This window comes from Marmota flaviventris, chromosome 5, assembly GCF_047511675.1.
Source record: "Marmota flaviventris isolate mMarFla1 chromosome 5, mMarFla1.hap1, whole genome shotgun sequence".
NCBI classification, from domain to species: domain Eukaryota; kingdom Metazoa; phylum Chordata; class Mammalia; order Rodentia; family Sciuridae; genus Marmota; species Marmota flaviventris.
Window position 1 is genome coordinate 11,658,034 of NC_092502.1, and position 22,288 is coordinate 11,680,321.

At 53.8% G+C, this 22,288-nt stretch overlaps 1 protein-coding gene across 2 annotated transcripts in view; it reads right to left on the reverse strand.

Moving 5' to 3' along the window:
* The window catches only part of Kcnip1 (potassium voltage-gated channel interacting protein 1), a 309,010-nt gene extending 289,314 nt beyond the window's left edge, over window positions 1–19,696 (reverse strand). For both annotated transcript variants that reach the window (XM_027938666.3, XM_027938664.2), the window contains exon 1: window positions 19,609–19,696. In XM_027938666.3, coding sequence (XP_027794467.1) covers window positions 19,609–19,696 — 88 coding nt within the window. The remainder of the gene's footprint in view (window positions 1–19,608) is intronic.
* Between the last annotated feature and the right edge of the window lie 2,592 nt (window positions 19,697–22,288).

Below are 22,288 nucleotides of genomic sequence, written 5' to 3' on the forward strand. Positions count from 1 at the left end.
AGGAAGAAAGGGGGAGGGAGAGGAAGGGGAGATGAGGGGGAGGGAGAGGAAGGGGGAGATGAGGGGGAGGGGGAGGGGAGGGAGGAGGAGGGGGAGGAGGGGGAGAGGGAGGAAGAAAGGAAAGGACAGGAGGGGGAAGCAGAGGGGAAGGGGACAGGGAGAAGAGTGACTGAAACTAAGAGCTTGCTCTAGCTGGGTCTGGAGGCCAGTGGCTGAAAGCTTGGTCTGTCTGTGGCACTCCTGGGAGGTGCTGGGACCCTCAAGAAGTGGCCCTAATGGGAGGTCCTTGAATCACTGTGCCCTTGGGGAGCACAGTGGGACCCACCCCTTTCCCTCTCCTGTGGTCCCTGGCTATGAGGTGAGCTGCTTTGCTCTGCCACATGCAGTCACCAGGATGAGCTGCCCCAGCACAGGCCCAGAAAACAGGGCCAGTCAATCACAGACGGAGATCTCCAAAACTGAGCTGCAGTGACACTCTTTTCCTTATAAGCCAGCTACCTCAGGCCTTTGTGACAGGGAAGGAGGACGACCCACAATGCTATCTAAGTTTCTATAAAACACTGCGACTCTGAGAGGTGAGGGCCGTCCATCGAGTCAGACAGGAGCTGGGAGTCCAGCCCAGGCCGGGTGACTCCAGAGCCTGGGGACATAGCTACCCTGAGCCACAGGGCCAGGACCAAGCCCGGGTGCACCCTGAACCCCGGCTTCTCATTTGCAGGCCTTTCTGTTGGGGGAAAGTGGCTCTCCACTCCCCAGAGGGTCTCGCTCTCTGGGTGAGGGTCTCAGGGCCTCTGAGCCTTCTAAGGAGGACCAGAGAGTGACGTTGCTCGACAGTTGTTTACAAGCTATGACCACTGGGGAGATCTGGGGGGTCCAGGGATCTCTGTTACTCCTACGCCTAAAGGCAAATCTAAGATTATCTCAAAATTTTAACTTAAAAGAGGAAGAAAAAGAAAAGAGAATCTAGGAGTCTGACTTTGAGGGACTACGCACCTGCATTTGGGACTGAACTACACGGAAACTTGGAATGTGCAAACAGCCCCCGCAGGGGAAAGGCCACGTCCTTCTAGAAAACCCAGCACTTGGGGATGCCTAGCCGCCACCGCCTCATGCGTTAGTAACGGTGGCCTTCATTTACTTGAGAGAACGTCCTCCTCCTGTTGACAGAGCCTGGCCTACTTCTAGCAACACCTCACCTGTCTCCGCCTGCAGAACTTCCCGTACAGGATGGGGGTTAAGGGGTGAGCACTTAAACCTGATGTCGGAGACACCGGAAAAACGCATTTTGCAATGACCACAGCTGCCTGAGTGGGGCCTCATCAGCTCTCCATAAGTCGCGGCTGATGAGCTGATGGTGCTGCTCCAGGTTTGCATTTGCTCTTCTGGGCCAGTGACTCACACCTGGAGAAAGGTACCTGAGCCCCATACCTTGTCCCCTCCCTGCTGGAGATCAGGTGACATCACAACGCCCATGCCACGTCCCTCGCTCACTGTCTCTCATGGTGTAGGCACCCCAGCATTCACACCATCAGAAGTAGGGAGCGGAGCATAGGATAAATATTTTGAGAGGAAGACCGTGTTGACTTGACTTCTGTTACAGCATGGCCTTATAGTTGTTCTATTTTATTAGTTAGCTATTATGGATATTCTCTAACTGTGACTAACTTGTGAATTCTGCCTTGCCTAGCTGTGTGAGTGTGTGTGAGTGTGTGAGTGTGAGTGTGTGTGTGTGATGGTTGGGATATTAAATGTCTCTCAAAAGCTCATGGGTCAAAGGCTTGGTGTCCAGTGCCCCTCTTTGGTGTGGGAAGTATGGCCAGGCGAAATCCCTCCTGCCTTGCTCCATGCTCCTTGGTGGCCGTCCACACCTGCACCTCTTTTGATGATAAGTCACTGTATCGAAGGCAGCCCTTCCATGTGGGGACACATGTAGCTAACCACTCCCCACATAAGAATCTGTCGTCCCTGATGGGAACAAGAGGCAACCTGTGCCCAGCAGGACCTGGGCCAGGCCCTCCCACACAGGGCTCAATGGACACCAAGAGCGTCCTTGCAGGTGACCATCAGAGTCTCCATTTCAGAGGTGCCATAACTGAGGCCCAGGGAAGGATTTAATCTCCCCAGGTCAGAAGTCAGTAAGCAGCAGGGCTGCATTTCAATCCACATGGTATGGATTCTGGTTTCGAGCCACGGAACCTTGCCCCATTCATCTCAAAAATGAAAAGGTCAAGACCGAACACTGAGAGCCGGTTAGGCGCCTCTGTAGACCCTCCCCCTGAGGCCAGGCTCTCCAGTGACTCCCCAGGCCACCCCTCTGAAGAGTCCACAGATGCAGGGTGCTACCCAAGTGCATGATCTGAAACGTGGCCACTGCCAAGGTGAACAGGGCCAGGGGCCATCTGGAGTCCACTGTCCCCAGCCGGACACAGCCCTACCAACACACAGCCGGAACCTCGGCTTGCTCCAGCCACAGAACGACTGGTCACTCCATGGTAAAGCAGAACTGAAGTGAGTCCACTCTCCTGGGACCCTCTCCCACCGACCCCACCCCTCTCCCATTTAGTTTCCAGGGGTTGATGAGCCCCCCACAGAATGCGTCTGGGAGCCGACAGCTGCATTTATATATAGATTCAGAGCCTCTTTTCACTGTCATTAATAAAAATTGGGCCATGTGACACCTTACAAATTCTCATAAATCTGGGGCCAAGTTTCAGCTCAGTGTGACAGTATTCTTGGCTCTCGACTGTGTTTTGGATTTGTCCTGGGAGAGGGAGCCTGCAGGGAAGTAGGAGTTTGACTCTAGCTCCCCATGACCTTGGGCGGTGTAATCTCCCGAGCCTCAATGTCCCCCCTTGGAAACTGAGAGTGGCATCGTTGGTTTTACAGGGCGCTTGTGACCACACAGTGCCACAGGGAATGTGGAGCACTCAGCATGGCGCCTGGCGCGGCTGAGAAGCTCCGCAGATGCTGCTGCTCTCTTGGACACCAGGGGCTTCTCCACCGAGAGCTCTGAGGAGTCCCTACGGCCATCTTTTTCTCCACCTTTCAAAATCTAACCCTACACAGGTTCCTGTCTTTGCTTTGAACTCTCTCCGAGTCCCCATGTACAAACTTAAGTTCTCGTGGAAAAGCAGCTCTGCCCACGAGGACCATGCCCCCACCTTGACACCAGCCCAAGGGTCAAAGGACCCTTTGCCTTGAGAGTCCATTCATCAGGGTCGTCGCCCAGGATAACAAGAGGCCTGGCCAGAATGATCTTCCCAGTGTGAGACAGGCAAATCCCTTGGCCCAGAAATCGAGCTTAATTGGAAATTAAATTGCATTTTCATGCCAACTGCAGGATGCCTATATCCACAGCTAATTTATCAAGGTGATGCCTTATCTGGAGGAAGCCCGTGGGAGCAGAGTAGTGGCGGCTTCAGCAAAACGCAAGTTCATACCTGATAAAAAGAATTTCCTGTGCAGTGCAATTTGGACCCTTTGGGTCCCTCAATTTGGGTTTTTTGTGTTTACTAGCTCCCTCCCTTGTGCCAGGCTCTGTGCCAGGACCCCGAGATGTGGATACCAGTGGGACCTGGCCCTGAGTTCCAGCAGCTCAGGGGCCACTGACAAAAAGAAAATCACACAAACAAATGGTGGCTCCCTTCCAAGTTTTCTGAGGCACCTCCATACTGCCTTCCAGATTGGCTGCACCAATCTGCAGTCCCACCAGCAGTGAATGAGTGTGTCTTTCTCCCCGCATCCTCGCCAACACTTACTGTTATCTGAATTCTTGATAGCTGCCATTCTGACTGGCGTGAGATGATATCTCAGAGTAGCTTTGATTTGCACTTCTCTAATTTCTAGTGATGTTGAATGTTTTTTTGAAAAAATATATTTGTTGATTGATTGTATATCATCTACTGAGAAGTGTCTCTTCAGTTCCTTAGTTCACCATTTGACTCAGCTATCCCTCTCCTCAGTCTATACCCAAAGGACTTAAAAACAGCATACTACAGGGACACAGCCACATCAATGTTTATAGCAGCACAATTCATGATAGCTAAACTGTGGAGCCAACCTAGGTGCCCTTCACTAGATGAATGGACAAAGAAAATATGGTATATATACACAATGGAATATTACTCAGCTTTAAAAGATAATAAAATCATGGCATCTGCAGGTAAATGGTTGGAGTTAGAGAAGACAATGCTAAATGAAGTAAGCCAATCCCCCAAATCCAAAGGCCAAATGTTTTCTCTGATAAATGGATGCTAATCCATGATGGTGGGGGGAGCATGGGATGAGTGGAAAAATTTTGGATGGGGCAAAGGGGAGGGTGGGAGGGGGCATGGTGGTAGAAAAGGTGGTGGAATGAGACAGTCATCATTATCCTACGTACATGTATGATTGCACGATGGTGTGACCCTACTTTGGGTACAACCAGAGAAGTGAAAAATTCTGCTCCATTTGTGTACAATAAACTGAAGAGCATTCTGCTGTCAAGTATAACTGATTAGAATAAGTAGATAAATAATTGCACAAACAAAAGATGGTAAAGCCACCACGCTTTACTCAGTCACCTGAGAAGCTTTGGGAACAGAGTGTGATAAACAGACCCATGTTGAGGAACACGGACACTGTTCCCAGCAATGTAGCTGTACCAGGCCCTCCACACACCAACCTCTAGGCACCTCAGGAAACGAATGCACAGGAGCTTCGTAACCTCCACTTCACTGATGTGAGGCTTAGAAAGTCAGCCTCGGGCCTAAGATCACCACTGCCTGAGTAATGGGCGTGGAACTGGAATCTGAACTCCAGAGACTTCATGCTGAGCCTCAGTCTGCACAGTGTGTCTGCTGCTCCTTTATTCCTGCCAATATTGTTTTTTGAAAATGTCCAGTAACAGCCGAGTGTGGTGGTGCACGTCTGCAGTCCCAGTGGCTCAGGAGGCTGAGTTCAAGACCAGCCTCAGCAACTTAGTGAGGCCCTAAGCAACTCAGTGAGACCCTGTCTCTAAATAACATACAAAAAAAAAAAAGGGCGGGGACTGGGGATGTGGTTCACTGGTTAAGTGTCCCTGGGTTCAATCCCTGTTGTACAACAAAACAAAAAAATAATGAATTGCAAAATTGTATCCATCACCTTGATTCACCAAGGATTATCAATACTTGGTTACAATTGCACTGTCTGTCTTTGAGTCTCTCCCTCTATGCAAAGAGGGGTGTGTGTGTGTGTGTGTGTGTGTGTGTGTTCTGAACCATTTGAGTTAGATTCAGGAACATAAAACACAAGTAGGGACAGTATGGCTGGAGAAGAATGTGTGTGGAGGAGGCACAGACAGGGACCGGAAGTGGGCTATTTGTGGATTTGGTTGGGGGACAGGCCCAGCCTGTACTCTAGCATGGGAGGGACCGCCAGAGCTATAATGACAGTGAAATCACAAATTCTATGAATGGTAACATATCACAGAGTTGAAGATGTACTTTCAGCAAATGATATCTTCATGGCTTATTACTAAGTATGTGTGCTCACGGATCCAGTTCAAACAATATAGAGAAGTATCAGGGACCTTAAGAAAATAACCCTTCATCCCAAATAAAACCTCAGCCAATATTTTAGTTTCTTTCTTTTCTATTTTACATTTTCCACCTATACTCTCTTCACAGATGGGGACCACAAGGCGCAAGCAATTTTATAATCAGCTTTCTAGATGTCTAGAGCATTTCTGCATTTTAGTAGATCGTCCTTAAGATATTTTTCCAAAGGTTTAATGTTATTCCATCAAGTAGATGAGCCAAAATTTCTTTAACCCACTATTTTTTGACTGAAGTTTAGACCCTCTCCAATCTTTCACGATAATAAATAATTCAATGATATCATGATGAGTACCTTTGTAAAAGTCCGGGTGCACATCCCTGACAATTTGCTTACAACAGATCTCTGGAGCCTGGGCTCCTGCATCCAGGGCTCAGATGGAGCACCTCGCTGGCCACGGTGCAGGGGAGCCAGGAGTGGGGGAGCAGGAGGAACTGCTGCAGCAGAACAGGCGAGAGAGTCAAGGGTCGGGAGCCCAGTGTGGGGCTGAGGAGGGAGAGGGAGCGACAGAGATCACATCAGGCTCTTGACTGGGGGCACGTCAAGAGAAAGTCCGGACAGGGGGTCAGACTTGGATTGCCAAGGGCTTCCTAGAGGCTACAAAGAGATGTTCAAAGAGGAGGTGCAGAGACGCACCCACCCCACCCCTCCCTCCCTCCACCCACCCATCTGCTGAGCCTCCAGGGTCAGGCCTTGTGCTGGGTGCTGGGCGCTGGGGTTCTCAGACAACTGAGAGGTGGCCCCCGTGCTCCCCCATGAGCTCCCGGAGCCACGGAGACTCCTGTGGCCCTGGAGCTTAAGGACCGAGGACAGGGATGGCAGAGATGGTGAGCCACCTCCAGGTGAATCCCCAGGGTGAGGGTGCAGCTATGAGGCTGAAGAGGTGAAGGCCTTGATGGGCTTGGCCTCAGTCACTGACCATGTGGCCTTGAAAAGTCACCATCCGGGGGCCCCAGTTCCCTCTCTATCCCTGTGCTCCAGCGGCCAGGGAAGTCTGGGCCTTCGGGGCACCTTGCTCAAGGTCTCCTTGCCCTGGCCTTAGTTTCCCCACTTGTCCACTGAGGAGGTTGGGGTGGAGCATTTGAGGGAGGCCCATGCTGGTTGGTCACTGTGCAGTGGTGACCTTGGCTTCACTGACACACACTGGTCAGCTTCTGGGTCTCAGCAGAGTTCAAGTCCAGGAGGCCCCGCCCTCCTGGGGCCATGGGGGGTGGGAGCACCAGGGAAGCCAATGCTGCTTGGTTTTCAGCTCTCGATTTTCCAAGTTCTGGGAAATGTCCTGTCCAAGTGTGCCTGTGGTGGGGCTCTGGGATTTGGGGACAGCTTCTCCCCTCTAGGTGTCCTCAGGGGAGTCGGATGAGGCTGCAGGTGGCTGCCAGAGCATGCAGGTCTCAGGCCTCCTCTACCTCCTTCTGCTTGGACCCAGGTAGACAGGCAAAGAGGGTCAGGGATGAGGGAGGAAGCACAACTGACTGGAACATTTTAAAGGTCATTTTCCAAGGGGACCATTAGTTCTTCTGTCCCACCAGCCCAGAAAAAAAGGCCCTTTCCTACTGTCACTCTGATTCCAGGTAGGGAGAGGAAAGGAGAACTTAAGAGAATTTTCTAGCACTTTTCTGGCCCAAATGGGTGATTTCGGTGAAAAGCTCATTTCTAAGACCTGGGAGGTCTCTGATTTGAGGAGTGAAATGAGAGGTGACTTTGGCTCAGTCCTGACAAACAGCAATGACAGACACAGCAAAGCACACAGCCGTTTGCTGAGCACACAGTAGGACACGGCCTGCGCTCAGCACTGCAGGCCCATTAACTTAACCAACCAGGTGTTGTCCAACCCGTTTCATAGACGAGAAAGCAAAGCTGAAGGAGGGACCCCCCCCCCCCCCGGGACCTTCAGCTTGAAAATGCTGGTACTGGGTTTGGGGTCCAAAGATCTCCCCAAATCCTGATTCTCAAGGGTTGGAGGGGACCAGGCAGGGAGAGCCAGCTGCACCTAAAGCCCTGAGAAACCTCTGCAGGTCACTTCATGTAGCCTCCTGGGTGAATGGAGCAGACAGCAGGCCGCAAGTCCTGGCCAGTCCTTCCCCACCTCTGGCCTCCCCTCCTTCCACGGTGTGCTTAGCCAGGGTTCTCTAGAGGGACAGGATCCACAGGAGGTATAATTATAAAAGGGGACTTATTAGGTTGGTTTAGCCACCAGAAGCTGGATAGTCCACAGTGGCCCTTTGCAGGCGGGAGAGCTGGGAGAACCAGTAGCTACAGGGTCCAAGAGCAAGAGGGATCGACGGTGCTACCCTAGTCCAAGGCCGAAGGCTTCTGCAGAATCACTGGCAGAGTCCGCTTTGGAAGAGTGAAGAAATGAGAGCCCGGTATCCTAAGATGATTTCCTAAGATGATAGCAGCAGCAATCAAGAACCTATTCAAGAACAAGCAGCTTGAAATCGGCGGCTGTTTCCTTGTTCTTCCAACTTTCATTCCATCCAAGCCATCATCCTATTGGATGGTGCTACCCACGTTTAGGGAGGGTCTCCATTTCAGCTGGGTATTCCACATGCCAATCATTCCTAGACACACCCTCACCGACACACCCATAATCCTCTTAATCCAACCAAGTTGACAATTCAAAATGGCCATTACACACCGCAAGAATGAATCAAAGACTACCAAGTAGCTTCCCCCAGGAGGGAGCAGTTCTTAGGATGGCTAGCCAGGGAGCAAGATGACAGGCTTAACCCTTCATGTTTTGGATGCGGGATCCCCAGCAGCCTTACCAAGGGAAAATGGATGGACAGAAGGAAAGGAGAAGGCAGGTAAGAGAACTGGGGCCTTTCAAGGGCAGGCACAGCAGAGCATGCAGGGAGTGGAAAAAAGACTTAGAGGCGAAGATTCAAGGGCCAGCCTTGCCTCTGGCTTGCTAGGTGGCCTTCCTGGGCCTGAGACTTCTCATCACCTGGGTCAACCTCTCATTTCCCACCAAGGACCTACTATGCGCAATGGCCTGGATGAAGTCCGTGCCCTCACCAAGCTGGACTCTCTGTGGACGACCTTGGTCATATACCTGGGAGTAACAGGAAGACGCTGGGAATAAACAGGTTCCAGAGATCTAGTGCACTGCGGGAGCTACAGTAAGGAACGCTGCAAGTCTTCTGGAAGACCGCTAAGAAAGAGCTCAGGTATTCTCACCACACACAAAGGGACACGTGGGAAGAGAGCAGTATGCTAATGAGCTTGACTGTAATAATCAGTTCACTATATAGTTGAGGATCAAAATATCACTCTATACCTTAAATATATATAATTTCAATATTTAAAATAAAACAGTGCAAAGCATACAATGTAATTGCAGGGGCAGGAAGTGCTAAGCAGGAAAACAGGCAGTTTAGGGGCCAGGGAAGGTGGAAGTGGGGGTGGCGAGGAAGAGGGGCTCTGTGGAGGAGGGGCTCTGTGGAGGAGGAGGGGCTCCGTGGAGGAGGGGCTCCCACGGAGGAGGGAGTAAATGAAGTGCAGAGATGGCTCAGGTTCCCCAGAAAGCACCCAGCTCTCAACTCCCTGGGGAACAGGAGTGTCGGCACCTGAGGCTGAGGAGCTGGTGTTCCTGGACAGCATGGCCTGGGGTCTGGGGTGCATCACCGGTCAGGGTGCGGGGAGGGAGAAGGAAACAAGAGGAAGGGAACAGAAACCCAGAGGGCAGGGCATGCAATGCCTGTCTGCATCTGACTCAAAAGGTGTCAAGAATCCACAGGAGACAGCTTCCAGCAAAGGAATTACGTGATCTACTTTGCCTTTTAAAAATATGTGAAGGGTGTGCACCTTGGGCACATGCCTGAAATCCCAGCAGCTCCGGAGGCTAATGCAGGAGGATATTGAGTTCAAAGCCAGCCTCAGCAACTTACTGAGGCCCTAAGAAATTCATATATATATATATACATACACACACACACACTCACATATATGTATACATATGGGAATCGTCCACCATGGATGAATTTATAAACACATTGTAGTGTGGCATACAATGGAACATTCCATTATTTCTGAAAAAGGAATGGAATTCTGACACGGGCTACCATACGAAAGGACCTTGGAAGTATTATGCTAAGTGAACCAAGCCAGACACTAAGGGACAGACTCTGTTCACAATTCCACTTACATGAGGTCCTAGAAGAGTCAAAATTGCAGACAGACGATAGAGATGGTGGCCAGGTGAGGGAACGATGGGGAACTATCATCTGTAGAGATTCGGTTTTGTGAGATGAAGAATGTTCTTGAGGGGCTGGGGATATGGCTCAGTTGGTAGAGTGCTTGCCTTGCATACACAAGACCCTGGGTTCTAATCCCCAACACCCCCCCATTCACACACACAAAAGGTTAAAAAAAAGCTAGAATTATTTTTTAAAAAAGAACATTCTCAAAGTGGATGGCAGCGATGGCTGCCCAATATCTGAACGTGTTTAATGCCACTGACGTATACACTTAGAAATGCCTAAAGTAGTGAATTTAATGTTCTCCATGCCTGCGGTTGTAGCAATCTGCTAGGGCTGTCATGACAGAATCATGCTAGGGCTGTCAAGTGCCTTAAACAACAAATTAATCTTGCATGTTCCAGAGGCCAGAGGTCCAAGGTCAAGGTGCTGGCAGAAGGCACCTGGGGCAGCCTCTCTCCTTGAGTGCAGCTGGCCGCCTTCTCACTGCTTCCTCACGGGCAGTTTTCCTGTCCTGCAGGTCCCTGATGTTGTCCCTCTTCTTCTGAGGACACCAGTCCTACGGGATCGGGGACCCACCTATGACCTAATATAACTTTACCTCTTTCAAGGCCCTACCTCAAAATACAGTCACTCTGGGGGTTAGGACTTCAACATATGGATTTAGGGGGCCAGCTCAGTCCCCAGCAGAGGGTGGGTGAGGGGCTGAGGGATCTGACTGAGAGAGTTCCTTTAGCACTTGGTCTTCGGAGTCTGCTGTGTGTGTGAGACCTGGGCAAGCTAGTCCACCTCTCCAGGCCTCAGGTCGGGAATAAGAGTGTACAACCCACACAGATAGAACTGGATTGCATGTGGGGACCCCACATTTGCCCCCCCCCCCAAAAATGAGCAGCATTTGATGGGTAGTGATAACTATCCTTCCTCACGTGGTCCCTGTTGCATGGGGAACGACAGGCCACTGTTTCTGGACTCAGGCAGTGTGGGCAGTGAATCAGTACCAGGGTGTTGTGAACCACTCTGCAATCCAATATGCCTCCTGGCTCAGACATGTCCCAGGCTCTGAGTGACAGCTGGTTCCAAGCTGATGTTTGCAGATACTGAGCAGCAAGCCTGGGCCTGGCTCAGCCTGCCAAGCACAGATGGTTAGCAAATGTCACTCAAACTGGCTCAGGTTAATGAAAAAATTACAAAGAGAAAATTGGGGTAGGCTAACCCCAGCTTCTGAGATCCAAGCCCCAGAGTCACATCTTCCAACCGGACCTCGGTCCAGTTCTTTGCCTCCAAACAACCTCATCTTAGCAAGAAGTGAAAGTGAGCCAGGCTGGAATTACAAGTGGAAGTGGGGCAACAGGTGTTCCTTTAGGACTGCCCTTGCTTTTGGGAGGCCTGGGGCTGGCTTTGTGCTTGGGGCAGTGATTTGTGGTGTCAACTGGGGAGCTCAAGTTTCAGGGGTCTTCCCCCGGATTGTGCTTCTTTCATCCAGACGGAGGCCTGGAAACCTTGATTCCTGAAGCAAGTAAGCATACATGTTGCCTCTTGGCTTGGCTGGGAAGGTATGGGTTGTCTTCCTACTCCAGGTCTGGTTTTAGAAATGGAGGTGGTGCAATGTGTGTGTGGGGGGGGGGTTGTAGGGGATCCTGGAGACAGCCCAGGACTCCAGTTCTAGCTCTGTCCCCTGCTGGCCAAGGGCCTCCAAGCCAGTCCCTTCTTCTTTCTGCAGCTCAGGCCTTGTCTCTAGGTTCTCATGTGTGTTAGAGGCAACGCTGGCACAGAGGGCGGGCAGTGTGGGTCACATGAGTGGTGCTGAACTGAAGGTTATCAAACCTCAAAATGCAGACCCGGAAGGGACCCCTGGAGTCAGCAATTCCTCCACTTAGGGATAAAGACACAGAGGCTCAGTGAAGGGAAGCCACTTGCTCTGTGCAATGGATTAATTAATAATGCTCATGCTCCCAAGTTGTAATGTTGAAGTCCTAGCCCCTGGTGGTGGTATTCGGAGGTGATTAGGTCATGAAGGTGGAGCCCTCAGCAGTAGGATTAGTGGCCTCTTGAAAAGGCCGGACAGCTAGCTTGCCCTCCCTGCTTCGTGGGAGAATGCAAGAGGGAGAGGGCGCTCGACAGAACTGGGCCATGCTGGCACTAGATCATGGACTTCCAGCTTCAGAACTGTTTCCAGAAATATAAGCCACCCTGTCTGTGGCCTTCAGTGACAGCATTCTGGACGGACTATGGGAGCAAAGGTAAGGATCTGGATTCAAAGCCAGGTCTGACTCCAAAGCTGCGGCTCTGTGCACCTCTAGGGACACAACAGGGAATCAGTGGCTTCAGCCAGAAGACATGGGGTTGGCCTTGTGTGCATGGTCCTCCTGCCCTCATCCTACAGGGAGGAAGGGCTTTCTGCTGCCCTCATCCTGTTCATCTGTGAGGGCACAGGGAGGGTTGCTCACGGGTGATGCCAACCTCCCCTCTCCAGGCTCTTCCTGGGGTCCCCCTCCTCCCCCCGGAGCCTGGGGAGCTGTGTGGTTTCCTCATCTCTCCTCTCCCACCCAGTAAGACTTTCTCAGCTCCCTGCCCCTCTGTGGGACCCTCAGCTGCTGGGTCCTCCCTCCTGCTTTCCACTCTGGGTAGGAGGAAGAAGCTGACCTCCCCTGAGTATCCACGGACGCCTGGGCAGGCACCATAATGGCCAGCTGCACAGATGGGCAGCGCAGGCTTCCAAGAGGCCAATGCCTGGGTGGAGCAGGAGAAAGCTGGATGGGAACAGGGACAAGGGGGACAAGGTCCTCGGTCTTGCTTGTACCAACCCCTCATCTTGTTAAGGTCACTCTGGCTGGTCACTTCTGTCAAACTCTGCCCACGGCAATTCAGAACAGGGAGATGGGGAGTGGGAGGCCTCATAACCAGCCAGACAAAAACCAGGCCTCAAAAAGAGGCCGCCGCCCCCCGGCCTGCCATTGAAGGCAGGGGAAGCCTTTCTCTCTCATTAGTTCAGTGTTCACGGGGTGCAGGTGCCTGAGGCACCGTGGACATCCGCCCACAGCCAGTGGCACTGCGTGGCTTGCTTTCTGGGGCGGAGGTTGGGGGATGGCCAATAAATACACAGACCACTAGATAAAAGGGACACTTTCAGCTGTTGACAAATTTTCCATTACGGAACTTGTCACTGAAGCGACTGGCAGTCGCTGAGACAGGGCGGAGTGGCAGTGCCCCTAGAGAGGAGCCAGAAGACAACGGGACCCACGTGGCCTTGCTCTCTTCACCTTGACCTCTTCTGGCTACGAGTCCGAGTTGAAGCACATGAGAAAAGAAAGGCAGGGGCTGGACGTCTTCCCGCAGCTGCTAAGTGCCAGGTACTGTGTGTGCCACCATCTCACTGGGCCTCCTGTGGCCCTGTGACCTGGGAGTTATCGTCCCCATTCTAGAGTAGAGGACACAGACTCAAGACGGGGAGTGACGGATTTCCTGCTAGGCCTGAAGGATCTGAAGGTGGGTTTGCAGGGTTGAAGGCCTGGGGACCACGGGGGTCTCGGCAGTAGGGCCGGGGGCCTCGGGCCTCAGGGGTGCTTAGAACCTGAGTGCTTGTCTCCTCCCTGTGCCACGGAACCGCAGCTCACTGTACCCTCCTGCCTGCTGGGGGCCCTAATTCCAGCTGCTTTTAATTTGAAACAAACCAGCCGCTCCCCCGTGGTCCTGAAGTTAATAGGCGTCTGTGCAGCCATGCTGGGATAAGCAGCCCCGGACAAATCATTCCTTCCTGGAATCAGGGTTATCCGGGAGGGAGGCTGGGAGACCCAGAGAGCAGCAGCCTCAGCAGGTGGTGGGAGGGCCAACTTCCTCTTCCCCTCTGTAGGACTCGGAGACCCCAGAGAGCACCCAGCCTGCAAAACTGGACCAGGGAGTGATGGGCCTCTTCCCTGGGGTGACGACGATGAGACCAGCCAGCCGGGATGGGGCCTGGGGGAGCCTGACCTGGGACCTGAGAGGCAGATGGGGACCAGGAGCCCTGGTGGTGGAGCTCTCTGCCCCAGCAAGGTGCTGGCTCTCCGGAGGGTGCAGGGAGGCAGCAGCACCTGCTGGGCGTGACATTAGAGGTGCTTGTCCTACACAGCCAGGACAGCGAGCTGAGGACACTCCTTTCCCCAACAAGGGACAGGCTTCCTGTGGGATGGGAGGTGTCTCCCCTTTGGTACCATCTTGCAGGTCCCAAGGTCTCCAGGGTGAAGGCCAGTGCTTTCCCAGACAACCCCCAGCTGGTTCCTCAATGCTGGACCACCTGGTGCCCCAAACCTGGCACATGCCCCATGATCAAGACCACCTCTCACAGCTGCCTCAGAAGGAAGAAGGGAGAGCTGTGGTGGAGGGTCCTTCTATGTGTCTGAAATGTGCCCTGGCCCCATGTGCCTGTGTGATAGGTGACAGGGAGAACAGGGAACATGGTTGTCTTGCTGACCTTGGCCTCTGTCACAGCCCTTTACACAATAGGTGACTGCTCTGAAGACAGCTGGGGACCCTGATGGAGGCAGGGTGGGCAGCAGTGTGGACAGCGCCATCTCTTCCAGCCCCGTGAGTGCAGCACACGGTGCCTGGCCTTGCTCCTGGCCTTGGTCCTGGCAGGTTCTGGGTTCTGATCCCAGCTCTGCCCCCCTCTAGCTGGGCCACCTGGGTTAGCTAAACATGTTTCCTTTTCTGTCAAAATGGAGACTGCAATCCCTGCTTCTGGGGTTGGGACTGGCATGTGACAAGGGAGGTGGCCAGGGCACAGCACTGCAGGGAGGACTCTCCTCACCCCCTGCAAGGCAGGCTGGGCATATGCCCACCAGCTGCCAGCCCTTACTGACATGATCCCCATCCTATGAAAACGCACCCTGTACAGTTGGTGTCACTATTATCTCCAACTAAAGGGAGGGACCTTGACTTGGGAGCATGTGTAACTCGCTTGTCTCACAGATGGCTGACAGCAGAGTTGGGCCCCGAGCCCAGCCAGCTGAAGGCAGAGCTCATCCCCAGGTCCAAGGTCAGCCTCTTGAGGACCTTGAGCAGCAGCAGGGAGTTCCCAAGAGGTACAGTGTGTCTCTGGCAGGTCTGGAGCAAGGTCCTGGTCCTGTCTTGTGGGGAAAGGAATACCCTGGGTCGCGGGGTGGGGACACTGGAGCTCCAGGGCTTTGTCCTTGACATAGATCTCATCCCCCTCTTTCCCCTCCCTGCCCAGAGCCTCATGGGTGGCCTGGACGAGGCTAGAAGTTCCCCTGGACTAGGTCCCTCCCTCCTGCTTATTTTGGCTTTGTTATCTGCACCTGGGGCAACAGATTTATTCCCAGGGTGCAGAGGAGATGACTTCAGACCTCCCCAGCCAGAGTGCAGCCTCAACAATTTCTGGCCTCCAGTTCTGTGTGAGGGAGCTGGGTCGCTGGCTGGGCAGACCAAGGGACAGATGGGAGCCTAGACCCCTGGTTTCCCAGGCATCTGAATCAGGGACTGGGCTTCCCAGTGAAATAGCAGATGAGGGCCTGGCTCTGGAATCAGGCTCTGACCTCCTGATGAGGGAATCAGACAGGGGGCAGGCTCAGCCGTGCCTGTGTCTGGGCTCCAGCAGCCCTCAGGACAGCCAGGTGGGTAGCAGGAAGCGAGTGGAGTGATGTCATCCAGTATCTGGGCAGCAGGTCCCATGCCTTCTTAGAGTGCTCTCGAGGGGTCTCTCTGAGTCTGTGCTGGACACTGATGAAACCAGCAAGGAGCAGGGGTGGGGCCTTCCCTGAGGGCTCACAACCCCAAGAGTGTCAGCTAATGACCACAGTCACATTAGGGACGTTCACTGAGTAGTACAGTGGCTCAGATGCAGGTAGCTTTAGAGACATCACCTGGTGCGATCCTGTAAGGAGGGTGCCATGGTCCCATTTCACTGAGTAGGAAACAGGCCAGAGAGGGGGTGGAGCCAGCCCAGCCTTTCCAGTGTATTAGGGACCCTGCGATGTCCTAGGCTTGGCACCAGGGACACCTCCCATTGTGCTCATGGTTTGCAAACTTTCTTTCTTTCTTTTTTTTTTTTTTTAATATTTTTTGGTTGTCGGTGGACAGAATGACTTTATTTTACTTCTATGGGTGCTGAGGATGGAACCCAGTGCCTCACACGTGAGAGACGAGTGCTCTACCACTGAGCCCCAGCCCCAGCCCCAACTTAAAAAAAAAAAAAAGAAAAGAAACTCTAAATTGGAGAGAAATCCAGTACATAAAACAAATCAAAGTAGAGCTGAAGTTGTTGGAGCAGGGATACCAGAGGCCTGCCCATCCAGCCTCCCCTCCTGGGGACAATATAGGCCCTAAGGAAGCTCAGGCAGAGTTCTGAAGGCTTTGTGTGGCTGCAGCCGCACCCTCTGGCAACAGACCTAGCTCCTGCACCTGAATAGGATTCAGAGGCGGGCACTGAAGTGGTCGGGGTGGCCAGCGGCCGGTGCCTCCTGGATCAAGTATCTCAGGCCACCCGCTGGATGTGGTGTTTCTTTCACTTGGAGCCACAGTGGACCTCCCACCCTGAGCCCTGCTCTAAACTTCAGCTCTGGCTACAGCGTGAGCGAGGCGTACTGGTCCTGTTCACAGGCTCTGCACTAGTGGGGAAGACAGCTTTCTCACCATCTCCTAGAGGAGCGGGATCACCAATGGCCATCAGGGCTAGGAAAGAAAGGCTCCCGGTTGGAGAGGCCGCGTATGTACAGGAAGACCTGAGCCATTCATCTCTGCAGCAGGCCACTGATGAGAAATCTGGGCCACCAGGTCCCTCGACCAAGTGCCCTAACAGGCAGAATGGGGAGCAGGGGTCCCCAGCCATTCTTATTCCCCAAGGAGATGTAAGGCCGGTGAGAAATAATAGTTTGTTTCCAGGATCAGAACGAGGTGCCTGGACAACAGATTCTGCATTCCCACCCTGAAAGGGACAGAGAACTCGTGCTCTGGAGGGCTGGATTCTTGCACATCTAGAACTCAGTGCAATGAATAATGGATAAAGGAAATCACGACTCAAGCCAGAAACCATTAAGCAAGCATGCTGTGTCCACGTAGGGCGGATCTAAGTCCACCAGGGAGGTCCGTGAGGGAGAAAGTCTCTTTCTGGACTCTTTGCAGACCTTCCTTAGCTCCAGCCCTGGCCCTGCTCCTAGGGTCATCATTTATTTAATGAATATTTAGCAAACACCTGGGTTGGGCAGAATACCAGTTGCCCTGCACATGCCTGGCACAGAGCCAGGACTGTGTAAACACCGGGTCCTCTCCGCGGAGCTGAGGCCAAGGGCACAGATACAGCCAGACAGGCCCCTCTCCTGCTGCCTGGGCAAGCTGCCTCCCTGAACCCCGGCTGCAGGAAACTCGGTACTGAAGCAGGTCAGAGGAAGACTAGGCAGCTACTCTGTCCCCAGTGCTGGTCCCCACGGAGCCCCTGTGTGTCAGGTGGATCTCAGTTTCCGGGATTATGAGCAGGGGTGGGGAGCCCTCCTCCCTCTGCAGCCGGTCTTTCTGCAGAGGCCGACATACCAAAGTTGCTTTCCCAGCCAGCCTCAACCCCCTCGCCCCTGTTCAGCTCTGCCTCCCCTCCCAACCCCTCATCTCAGCTTAGATGCTACATTTGGAGGAGGCCCCAGTCTGCCCAGGAACAGTGCAAGTTGGCTGCCAAGCTTCCCTGCATCTCAGCCCTCCCCGCGATGTTGGCATCCCAATTGGTACCCATGTGTTAGGACTGTGCCCTGCGGACTGCGGACTTCTCGGTGGAGGGCTTCTGTCTGGGATTCCTGTGTCCTGCGTCTCATGATGAGCAGAGCATGCAGGAGGTGCTCAATAAACACATGCTGAGCCAATGAGCACAGGCGAATGAGCAGAAGAAAACATCTTCTCGACGTTCATTTCTCATATGCTCATTTGTTCAGATAGCCACCTCTGCTGTCTAGCTGCCCGTCTGTCTCTCTTACACACACACACACTCCTGTGCACACACTCCCTCCACCTGCCCACTTGCTTTCTCACACTCACCCCTCGTGCTGCATAGTGTCCCTTCTGGACTATGCTCCTCCTCTGATGCTGCCTGGGTGGACAGACCCCTCTGCAGTCCATTAAATGGAAAAGTTTCTGACCTGAGCCCTGCAGGGGCCATGGGAGACCCTCCTGTCTGTGCCTCTGCCCCTCCCTCACATCTGCAACCACTCCCGGAACGGATCCCATGTCTGTACTTCCTCGGACCCTCCCAGCGGTGCTCGGAGGTAGACAGGATATCACGGACGCATTCTACAGATGGAAAAACTGAGGTCAGGGAGGCTGTGGCTTGCTGAGGTGGCAGAGCCAGAGCTGAGACCTGGGTTTCCCCACTCAGACCAAAGCCCTTTTTGGTGGACTTCTGGGAGGCAGGGACTGGAGGATGCTGCCCATTCTGGGTCTTGGTACCTGTGGCACAGGAAGCAAGCCCTGAACTGGAAGCACCATGAAACCTCCTCTCCCCTTCACTCCCTCCTCCCCCAGGAAGTGAGAGCCTCTGCCACCATGGCCCCTGGCCTCCTGTGCACCCCTCTCCAGGCCTCCAGTAATTCAGGCCAGGCAGCCTGACACACTGCCCATCACCATTGGTTGTTGAACCCACCTGGGTATCTGCAGGGACAAGAATCCCCATTTCAGAAAGACAATAAAGAAGGATCAGGAGCCCCCAAAAAGCCTAAGCGCAATCTCCCCATCCGTGTTGGCTACTGGATTTACCCAGGCTGGGTCCACTGGGCAGCCGGGTACCTGAGCCATGTCGGGAGAGCTGGCCACCCACAGCTTTATCTTCTCTCATTGCTATTTTTCAAATTCCCAGTCAAGGTTTTAGGGGCCTCTTTCCCTGAATATTCTGCCTGCTGCTTCCGGTGCTTCGTCCCCCAAAAGGACTCATTCTTCCTGAAAGAAGGCATGAATATTTAAAGACATTTTTTTCAGTCAATGGAACCTCATCATTCTGCTGCTCTCCCTTTAAATTTATCTCTAGAAAGTTTGCCTGAGTGTCTCTGAGTGGCCAAACCTCCTTTGTACAGAATATAAAATGGGGTCTTTGAGAAGTTATCCCCCATTTTGCCAAGGGGACCAGGGCTGTCGGCCCTTGTGGGGCTAATGATACCCAGACTGTGCTGATTCTGGTCCCCAGCCGTCCTTCCTGGGCTGCCTGGAGACTTAAGCCTGCAAACTCCCTGCCACCCCAGTGCTCAGAGAAGCAGGAAAATCAGACATGGACATGGGCAGGAGATAGGGAGGCACAGGGCTCCCAAAGGGCAGACAGAATGATGACCAAAGTCCCAGAAGCATGGGACCCTAGACCCCAAGAAAGAGCTCTTGGCACATGATCGCAAAGCCGACCCAGAATGTGGATTCACCTGTGCACAGTGGACTCAGGCCCCAGGCCCCCTCCAGCTGCCCCCTCCTGGGTCTGTGCTCTGCAGACCTGCTCACAGCCCACCGCATCAAATCTCTCTTATCAACAAGACACAACACTCCCTGGGTAACTTCTTGAAACTCCAGTCACGCTAAGCCGCTTCCCGTGCTCTGGGAAGGGTTCTGTTCCTCTCCCCGCCCATAACCAATCAGCCACACACCACCAACTCCATTTCCAAAGTTCCAGGCAATTATAACCGGCTGAGCTCCCTGGCGGGGTGCCCGCCTGCACAGAACCAGGACCCAGGTTGTCAGCAACCTCAGATCCCAGCCACGGATTTTCCACAGTCTCCTCCGAGAACTGGGAACACCACAACAGCCACACTGGCCACACCGAGGCAGCGTGACCCGTCAGACGACATCAGGACAGAGCAAGAGTCAAGGCCACTTTCCCTACCTTTGCTGAGGGTCCCGGTGATGAGCTTAAAGATGGTCTGGGCAAATTTCACGAAGCCGAGCTTGCATCTTCTGGAACAGCCGCTCATGGTGGCAGAGGGGAGACAGGCTCTGCTGTCAGCACCCAGAAGGGACAGCACCCTCCCCGAGTGCCCCTGGAACTCGGAGGCTGCCTAGGTGAACCCCGAGAGATGGGTGCACCCCAGAAGCCAGGCTCCAGGAAGAGTATAGCCTCCTCTGCAGCACGTCCAGCTTCTGCATCCAGAGAGCCTGCAGGGCGAACCCTCCTCCTCTCTCCACCCACTGCCACTGTCCTCTCAAGTCCTCACCACGGGAGGACCTCGGGGTGCAGGGCTGGGACGGCACTGCCGGCACCAGGCGCTCACGGAACCGAGGAGGAGAGTGAAATTGAGCAGAGCAGGGAGGGAGGAGCTGAGCCCTCGCAGGCTTTGCTGACTGTCTTCTGAGCGAGCATGGCAGCGGTAATGTGGCAATTAATACTCCAGTCAGAGGGAGGGGACAGCCACGCAGCAAAAGCTCAGCCCCACCACCTCCCTCGCTCGCTCTCCCGCTCCTTCCTTCCTGGTTAATCTAATAGATCAATTCTCTGTGCCTCCATCAGGACCTGGGAGAACTCCCCACAGAGATGAAGCCGCAGCTCCATCTGCTCTCAGTAGAAAGTTTGCAGGCAGCCCTGGGCGTCCTGGTTTGCATCGGGAAACTGGCTGAGTGGGGCGTCCCTGGGGGGCTGTCCTGTGCACATAGAGGAGAGAGCCTGCTCCGCCCCACCCGCAGCCTCCACATAAGCAGCAGGTGTGGCCTCCTCCCTGCGTGGGAATGGCCAGTGTCACCGACTCCCTCCTCCTCGCTGCAGGTGCCCCACTCAAAGCCAACCGCTCAGTTCCAGATTCCGCCCCTGCAGAGCAGGCCTGAGTCTGCTCTACCCCTGCAGGACAGCAGAGGATGCCACCAGGCTTGTCTGGATGGAGACAGTGTTGCTTAGAAGAGGGACACCCCCCTCACCCTGCGTTGAGATTCAGACTCGTTGACTACAATGCAACACCCTTAACAGCTGACCTGCAAGGCATTCTACAGATGAGGATCCATAATGGCTTGGCTGTTATTCAGGACCAGGATTGTGTGCGTGGGAAGGGACCACAGGGGACATCTCAGCCCCCACACCAGCCCCATTTTGCTTTCTTCAGTGAGTCAGAAGGCCCCTGTAATGACCAAGGGCGCCATCTGTGAACGCAGTGTGGCTGCGCCAAAGGTGGTCAGGAAATCCACCTTCCTCTGACCTGAGCCTGCCCTGGGACACTCTTTCTCTTTTCCATCGCCTTCTCTTCCGGTGACCTGCTTGTGGGTGCCCAAGAGGAATGGATTGCTCAAGAGCTGCAGAGCAGAGACCCCCGTGGACAAAGTGTCAGACAAGCCAGACCCAGGCACCGTGTCTTCGGGGTCCTCCCCTATCTTCTGGGAGTCTCATGGAAGCATGTCTCGAAGCCACCGTCCCTCAGGATGTCTCCAGCCCATTTTAGCTCCAGGAAGCACAGAGCCGAGCCCCAAAGCCCCCCAGCTTTGCCAGGTAGGTGTACCCAGCAGCTCAGGCAGAAGACACCCCACTGTGCCTGATGCCCTGGGGCGGAAACCCTGCCTTATTCACCGAGCTAGGAGGGTCCCTGTGCGGCTCCCTGAGTCTGATCAGCTGGTGGGAGTTTAAGGGCAGAAGAGGCTGGAGTCTGACTTCCTCTGGGAGGTGGCGGCAAAAGGTGCACCTGCTCCAGCAGAATTGAGCCTCACAGGCCTGAATTTCTCCCTGCGCTCTTCATTCTGCTGCCCCAGCCTATTGGATGGTGCCACCCACATTTAGGGCGGGCCTTCCCCCTTGTTGGCTGACCCACATGCCAATCATCTCTGGGACCTGCCCTCACAAACACACCCAGAAGTGAGCTTCTAATTTCGTGGTTATCTCCCGGTGCAGTCAGCTGGATGTCCAAGATTCACCATCGCCATAGCCTCTCCCTCTTGGGCTTGGGGACGTCTGAAGGAATTAATGTCATCGCAGTGTCTGGCACGGTCCAGGGCAGAGGCTGGTATGTCATGTGAAAGGTAAAGGTCATTGCTGCTGCTTCTACTGACCCTGCCATGACTGCCCCAGCTGCTTCTGTCCCCAGAACAACTAACTCTTGTCCCACCCACACCGCGGGACAAGAGGCGCCCCCAGCCATCTGGATTCTTGAGCTCCTGCTGCTGGCCTGGCCCTGGGAGAAGGTGGAGCGGGGCTGGAGGGGCTTGAGGTGGTATCTGCCTTCACAGAAACCGGTGCCCTATCATGGAGCATCCCAGCATCCCGAAGAGGAAAGGGGAGGGAGGATGCAGAAACTGTAGAGGGTGAAGGAGAACCCAGAGGTGGAAACAACCAGTGTAGGGAAAGGGAGTGGGAACGAACGGAGGGTGTGTAGGTGAACTTCACCAGGGATGGGACGCACAGAGCCCTTTGATCTCTCCTGGCAGCAACTCAAACTCTGCATTTTGGATTCTCCTCTATCTCTACAAGGCCATGTATGTTTGAACTCTTGGTCTTAGATGAATGAGTCAGGCCCAGACAAGATTGGCTGTAACCCAAACATCACACAGCACAACCTCCCCACCCCCTGCAGGAAGGCATGGTGTTCAATGTG